This window comes from Oculina patagonica, chromosome 13 (genome assembly GCF_052425735.1).
Source record: "Oculina patagonica isolate OP01 chromosome 13, crgOcupat, whole genome shotgun sequence".
Lineage (NCBI taxonomy): Eukaryota > Metazoa > Cnidaria > Anthozoa > Scleractinia > Oculinidae > Oculina > Oculina patagonica.
The window spans coordinates 29,367,721-29,375,777 of record NC_135770.1 but is presented as its reverse complement, the minus strand read 5'-3'; the positions used below and the strand labels follow the sequence as shown (position 1 = coordinate 29,375,777).

The 8,057-nt window shown below is 39.2% G+C and overlaps 1 protein-coding gene across 1 annotated transcript; it reads right to left on the bottom strand.

Annotated features, from left to right (window-relative positions):
• Positions 1-1,158: 1,158 nt before the first annotated feature.
• On the bottom strand, positions 1,159-7,026 carry LOC144637284 (uncharacterized). Its single transcript, XM_078496415.1, has 2 exons — positions 6,962-7,026; positions 1,159-3,685 (listed from the first exon to the last, which is right to left on the bottom strand). The coding sequence occupies exon 2, from the start codon at positions 3,636-3,638 to the stop codon at positions 2,163-2,165; it is 1,476 nt and encodes a 491-aa protein (XP_078352541.1). The 5' UTR covers positions 3,639-3,685; positions 6,962-7,026; the 3' UTR covers positions 1,159-2,162.
• Positions 7,027-8,057: the final 1,031 nt, after the last annotated feature.

Genomic DNA, 8,057 nt, shown 5'->3' with positions numbered 1-8,057 from the left:
CTATTTTCAAGCCCTTCGATGAAGCAGGGCTTTCAAACGTTTACAAGAACCACCGTCGTACACTTTCGTGGCGATATTCTGCCGAATATGCTGCTTTCTACTATCCATCACAGATAATTCATATTGTATAGCTTTATTGGCCCATATTTTACATAAACATTTGATCACATAGAAGGCCCAAATTTGAAGCTTTTGGGCACTCGCCTTCTCACCACATGTCCGCCATTTTCAACTTGTTTAGTCTGATCATAATTGAAACTACCTTCGCGCAATAAACTGCCTGATGTGAACACTTTTCACAACAAAACACGTTTCATTCGTGATCAGACTAATCATGTTTCAGCCTAATGTGAACGCAGCTTCAGCCGATCAGAATTTAAACCAAATTCAATCATGACTGGTTCGCGCTCGTTTTCCCGCGCTTCGTGTCAGCACCATGTATTTGTTCAAGTTTTGATTGGTTCACTGTATTGTCTGTGTCCTTTGTGACTGGCCAGAGTAATTACTTTCAATTGGTTTTGGTTTTACGATACTCAATTGAAAACTGCTGTAGTGTACAAGCTACCTATTCAGACACCATTTGTAATCATCATATTAGATAAATACAGTCGAACCTCGATTATCCGGACCTCGATTATCCGGATTTCTCGATTATCCGGACTTCCTTCTCTGGTCCCAATTTTTTCATGAATGTTAATAAGTCACACTCAAGACCAGATATAACTTAGTTCTATGACGATTTAAACCTTTATATTTCAAGGTGGTTCAAAATAATCGATGTCTTCTGAACTTTTGTTTGTGAGGGTGGTTAACAGCTGATTTATCGCTATTATGAAGCAACTTTCGCTTTTTTCTTCTGTTTACTGTGGAAAAATGCGCCGAAGATGCGGAAGTTAGCGAACTATGCCGATCCGTAGCACCGCATCCATTCAGATGCCCTGGGTGTATTTTTGGCTCATAAATATTCATACTTTCGATTATCCGGACTATTTAGCCTAGTCCTAACGAGTCCGGATAATCGAGGTTCGCCTGTACCTTATTACATGAAATTTTCACGACACGTTAATTTCGCGATTCTAAAAAAAACGCGAAATTAAAGTGACGCGAACAATAAGTGTCGCGAACATAACATGACGCGAAGATTAAATGACTCACATATGTCAATAATCAAGAAAGTTTAATACAACTAAAGGAACGAATTTTTAATGTAAATGGATGTTAGTAAATAATAAAGATGGTAAATTTGGATAAAGATGGTAATGTTGTCTTCAATTGGCTCAAGAAAAATTACTCATGCACTTACAAGCATGAGGTACTTGTAAACGTTGTAAGAACTTTAGATTTAGTCCCGCCCTTGTGTTTTTCTACATTTTAAAGTCATTATTCCTTTGATGGAGTCGTTTTATTTAATTCAAACGCATGTTTAAAAATATTGCCAAGGAAATGTAAATTCTGTCTTACTCAAAAACGCGAAATTAAAGTGATTCAAAATAACATTTTTTCGCAAAATCGCGAAAATTAAGTGTCGCGAAATATACGCACCTCAAAATCGCGAAATTAATGTGTCGCGAAAATTTCATGTAATAAGGTAAAATATTGTAATACCAGAAGCAGAAGTTGATCTTGTCCTTTTTATGGAAGTCCCCCTTCCCTCTGGTCTGGTATGCATGCTATAAGGTTTTTCCACAAAAATTCCACATTCCTGTCTCCAGACTAATGGTGTTTGGGAATTTCTTGCGGGAGCAGGTGGTGGGAGAGGGAGAGGGGGAAAGTGGAATCTGGGATAGAGGGTGTATATCCAACCATACATTCTCACTTAACATTCTTATAATTTACAGGTTCTGTAAAGAATTAGCTAAATAACAAGGCAACATTCACTTGCAGGCAAATTAAGGAAATCGAGGCAAAAGGAGGGGGATGGGAACTACTGGTAAGGATATCTGCACAGGAGCTGGGACTGAGCAAGCAAAACCTTGTCACCCGGCATTAGAAGAAGCATTTTTTGGAAACCATTCAGAGCTACATTAGCTAAAACACCTGTCATGTTTTTTAGATGCATAATAGGTGTTTTGAGATTTCCTTGATAATTATCTATTATTTTCAACAAAAATAACAGTGGTCACTATTAACTAAAAATACTGCTCAGATGACACTCAGTAATATTATGCCTTTTCCTGTTTGATTTCTTTCAGGTCACTTAAAAGTTCAGCGATGCTGAAGACATTTTCATGCTTCTCAATCTCACAAGTTGTTCCTGTGCTGCATGTTGCTTTATCTTGCATTAGGACCTCTTTTCCATTGTACAACTGATCATGCTGATTAACTTTGTGTATATGCGTCGTTATGTTTTCAGCAAAATCAAAAGGCTTCTCTCCTGTGTGAGTTCTTTCATGTTTCCTTAAATTTCCTGCATGATTAAAACACTTGCCACACTGGTAACATTCAAAAGGCTTCTCTACTGTGTGTGTTATCTTATGCTGCTTTAAATTTCCTGCATAATTAAAACACTTGCCACAATGGTTACATTCAAAAGGCTTCTCTCCTGTGTGTGTTCTTTTATGTTGCTTTAAATGTCCTGCCTGACTAAAACACTTGCCACACTGGTTACATTCAAAAGGCTTCTCTCCTGTGTGAGTTCTTTCATGTTTCTTTAAATCACCTGGCTGACTAAAACATTTGTCACACTGAATACATTCAAAAGGCTTCTCTCCTGTGTGAATTCTTTTATGTTTGTTTAAATTTCCTGTCTCATTAAAACACTTGCCACAATGGTTACATTCAAAAGGCTTCTCTCCTGTGTGTGTTCTTTTATGTCTATTTAAATCACCTGCCTGAATAAAGCACTTGCCACACTGGTTACATTTAAAAGGCTTCTCTCCTGTGTGTGTTCTTTTATGTTTGTTTAGATTCCCTGCCTGACCAAAACACTTGCCATGCTGGTTACATTCAAAAGGCTTCTCTCCTGTGTGTATTCTTTTATGTTTCTCTAAATCACCTGCCTGAGTAAAACACTTGCCACACTGGTTACATTTAAAAGGCTTCTCTCCTGTGTGTGTTCTTTTATGTTTGTTTAGATTCCCTGCCTGAGTAAAACACTTGCCACAATGGTTACATTCAAAAGGCCTCTCTCCAGTGTGAGTTCTTTTATGTTTGTTTAGATTTCCTGCCTGAGTAAAACACTTGCCACAATGGTTACATTCAAAAGGCTTCTCTCCTGTGTGTATTCTTTCATGTTTCTTTAAATCACCTGCCTGAGTAAAACACTTGCCACACTGGTTACATTCAAAAGGCTTCTCTCCTGTGTGTATTCTTTTATGTTTCTTTAAATCACATGCCTGAATAAAGCACTTGCCACACTGATAACATTCAAAAGGCTTCTCTCCTGTGTGTATTCTTTTATGTTTCTTTAAATCACATGCCTGAATAAAGCACTTGCCACACTGATTACATTCAAAAGGCCTCTCTCCAGTGTGAGTTCTTTTATGTTTGTTTAGATTTCCTGCCTGAGTAAAACACTTGCCACAATGGTTACATTCAAAAGGCTTCTCTCCTGTGTGAGTTCGTTTGCTTGATACATATTCTTCCTGATGCCCAGTTTGAGTGAAACTCTTCCTGCAGTTTGTGTAATCTTTAGCCATCAAGGTACTTGAGCTTTACCCACTTGCTGGTTATGTTATTCCCAGTCCTAAGAGCAAAAGAAACATGATATCAGTGTGATGTTCTTGTGGTTTGAAGTCACCACTCCCCTGGAAATTCCTACTGAGCATCAAACTCTTGTTTAAAAATTGTGGCTTTTGAGACTCCCCACTCCCTCAGAATTTCCAGTTTCCTTATGTGGGGTGGGTATGAATATTTGCTGCAACCACTTATTCTGTCATGTTATTTGCAAGAAATTATATAATGTGATGTAAAAGGGAAAGTGAAAATTATCCTCCCTTCCCCCATCCCCCAATAAGTGGGTGGGGACAGGGGGTTTGAACCTCCCACCTCCCGTACCTTTTACTCCTGCTTCCCAACCCTTTTCCTAGTAGTTCACCCCTCTTTGTCCAATATCTATTGCGAAATATAGCAAAATGTTGCACAATTTTAGTCATTTTCACCCGGTTCCTGCCACCTTAGGAATCCTGCTTCCCGTGCTCCCTTCTCCCGCTTCCTGCCCCTTTTCTCCCGGTCTCCCACCCCCTGTCCCCTCCACCAATTACCAGGACTTTGGGGTTTTTGTGAGGAGTATTTTTATCAAATAGGCTAACACTGTGATCCAACTAGCTGGTGAGGTATTTGCATGTGATGTCATCACTTTGGCCTGTCCACAGCAATATATACATGTGTATGAATCATAGTTGCATGGTGGCTTTGACTGTTCCTGCAAAATATATGATCCCTGCCAGGTGTTTTTAAAATGCGCAACCGACTGCAATCCAAGATGGCAGCTACATTAGCATGACAAGTTATTGACATTTTTAAATGTCAGTTATTATTAGTTATCATTTAAAAATGATAATGACTAATGACTAATTATCATTATCATTTAAAAATGATAATTAGTCCTTTCAATATGTTGGCAGGTCCATTATAAGTTGTGTAAATGAGAGAAAACAGTCATCATTCTTGCAAGTACAAAATCTAAAACCATTCGTTTTTTGTGCAAGAAAGTATACTGTGAGCAGTCTCTTTCTTTCCCTATTGTGCGACGCTAAAACCCGAATGCGAGCGGCAAGCCCTATTGGATTGCCAAGTACTAAAACCCGGAACAACGAACTGAAACCACTGAAACAAAAAGAGTGAAACCGCCGAAACGACCGAAACCAAACCGCCGAAACAACCGAAACGGCCGAAACGAGCGAAACAAAACAAAATCATCAAAACAAGCAAAACTTCAAGATTCTTGACACTTACCATACTATACACTCCGGTTAGCCTACTATACACCCCGGGTAGCCTACTATACACTTCTGTTAGCCTACTATACACCCCGGTTAGCCTATTATACACCCCGGGTAGCCTACGGCTTTCTACGGCTGACAGATCAGCCAAGACACTGCAGGCTTTTATAAACTGTATTTGCAAAAGGGATATAACTCGCGTAATGGACACTGGATGAAAGGGCTGCATCCTATGCTGCACATAATGCCTCTCAAGTCAAGTCATATATTTTCTTTTTTTTAGCATAATTTTACAATTTAGTTAAAGATTTTAAGATTTTTCTATATTACAGATTATAATAATGTTTTTTTTATAACTTATATATATTTTTTTATTGTATTGATATTAGTATTAGTGTAGTTTTATGGTGTTTAGCAGTGTCCCCTAATTAGTATGGTGCTATTCCCAGGCTATAAGGTTCTTGACACTTAAATAAGTTAAGTTTCTTAAGTTTCTTATCTTATCTTATCTTATCTTACTATATACCCTGGTTAGCCTACTATACACCCCGGTTAGCCAGTACTATACACTCCTGTTAGCCTACTACACACTCCGGTTAGCCCACTTTTCACTTAGGTTAGCCTACTATGCACTCCGGTTAGCCTGTTTACGGTTAGCTCTCAATAGTTGTAATGGGTTTTGCTTGTTTTGGTGATTTTGTTTCTTTTCGCTTGTTTCGGTTGTTTCGGTGGTGTTGTTTCGGTCATTACGGTGGTTTCGCTCGTTTCAGTCATTTCGTTTCAGTGGTTTCATTCCGTTGTTTCGGGTTTTAGTACATGCCTATTGGATTTGCCTCTTATTTCAATTTATTCAGGCCATCTGAACGATTTTTAGTGAATGCATTACAGCGGCCAGTCTCAATAAGATTGGTCTTACAGCAAAAAACGAGAAGGACTCACAGACAGTCTGTAGTCCGATCCATGCAGACCAAAACCGATCGATCTCTGTAACAAAAAAATGAAAGCTGACTCAAGTTCACCAGCCCAAACCAGCTTGGTTTTCTTTTTGTAACTGAACCATGGCAAAAGACTTTAGTCTGATGTCCTGTTTACAGTTTTGGGGTGACACAAAGGCCTTTATGTCTGTGCAAGCGATAACAAGAAACCCTAAAATGTCCTCCGTGGCATACAAGGTTCACTTTTTAAGCAACTGAGGCCTTTGCTCTGCAAGTTCGTAAAAACTTTCTGCAAGCAGGATGCAAAAAGCCCTTCTGCAGACCTGAGGCCCCATTAGGGGGGTCCGAATATCCCGTATCCCATTAATTTTTGGCCTATAAAATATCCGTATCCCATTAATTCCTCTAAAACTTTGAAGTTCGATATCCCACAATCTCTTTTTTTATATCCCGTATCCCTATAATTTTTCTCTGAAATATCCCGTATCCCTATAATTTTTTCCCCAAATATCTCGTATCCCAAAAACCCCTAAATTATGGGGCCTCAGACCTGCATGTATTTCACTGTTTACAGCACTTTAGATTATGACATACAGAATACAATACTGATATTTCTGAAGTGGGAAGAAAAAGTACAATCCCTCATTTCACAGCCAATCAAAATTTTATGGCCAATCCAACCAATGGGACAAACCTTGTTCTTTGAGAATGGGTACTTATGCATTTCACTGGGTGTCCAGGCAGGCACCTTCTCTCTTTTTCCTTACGAGGGCGTCTCTCGCCTTTCACCTTTCCCACATGCCCACTCAAAAACTATACACAGGCGCCTGCAACGGCCTGCAGGCTAAAAGTGGTTGGGCTATTTGACATGAGTTTGCAGATGTTTTTATCCCTTTCAATGCCTAAGATTATTAATAGTGAAGTAAACGTTATTTTATCGAATTTTTCAGCTCGTTTAACTCAGCAAGGTGTGGCGAACAGACTGTGCAGTATAAATATAAGTGTTAATTATTTTCAAAGCATTCGGAATGTAGTCTGTTTTGTTGTTCTACTCATTTTAGCATGATACAAAGAAGACTCATCGCAGACTAAGTAATTATTACTCTCCTTTCCCTTAAACACGATATTTTCACTTTTTCTTACCTCTACTGAAGCAAAACAGTCTATAAGTAACCTGCAAAACACTTCGACGCGATGGGGGCGGCCATTGCAGTACTAGCGCCCAGTCTACTCGCCACAACCAGGAACGGACAACCACAAACCGAGGACAGGACTAACGGAACATTGGAATGAATCGAAACTTACACAAGTACCAAATGTTTGGTACAATAGGGACTTTGCTAAAAGAATGGGAGACAGTGTGGGATGAAGGGAGTAACGGGGATAAGCGAAACACTAACAGCTTACATTTTTGAGATAAGAAACAATGTTAGTGATTGCACAGATTAGCATCCATTTTTTGTGAGGATCTGTTGAAATTCAAATTCATGCGATACAGTAGTTATGGACGCGTTATGGAGTCACAAAGTATAAATAATATATTTTCTTTCTAGATTTTTTTCATTTTATTTTACTTTGCTTAATTCAATTTTTTTATTTAAGTTTTTCTTTATTTTTTTAGACTGCCCGTTGTTGTAATTAATCGGGCGTGGCCGATTTAAGGTTTACCCTTTGGTCGTCCTAGAGCGTAGTCTCCTGGCGCGGCCAAAAAGACGGGGATAGCTCGGGGTTGCTACAAAACCGCTACGGGTGACGCATACCGCAATGGTTTTCATTTTAGTTTTGACAGGAAATCGTTGCAGGCACACTTGGTCGACTTTTGGGTTAATGTGTAATCAGGTTGTGTTTTTTTGCTTCGGCGGAAGGACAGAGAAAAAAAGCTTACGGTGCAAAGTACAGTATGGGGCCCAGTTCTCGGCCACTTTTGACGTAAACTTGTATTTCTTACCTCAGAAGAACCGCAGGAACTTGAAATTTCTCGCAGAGCTAGCTACATTATTCAGCTTTTTGGTGTAAAGCTATCGACCGGTCAAAAATTAATTTGCCCGAGCAATAATAAAAATAAAAGCTCCATTTGTGGGCCCAGTTCTCGGCCACCTTGGCCCAGTTCTCGGCCACTTTTGACGTAAACTTGTATTTCTTACCTCAGAAGAACCGCAGGAACTTGAAATTTCTCCCAGAGCTAGCTACATTATTCAGCTTTTTGGTGTAAAGCTATCGACCGGTCAAAAATTAATTT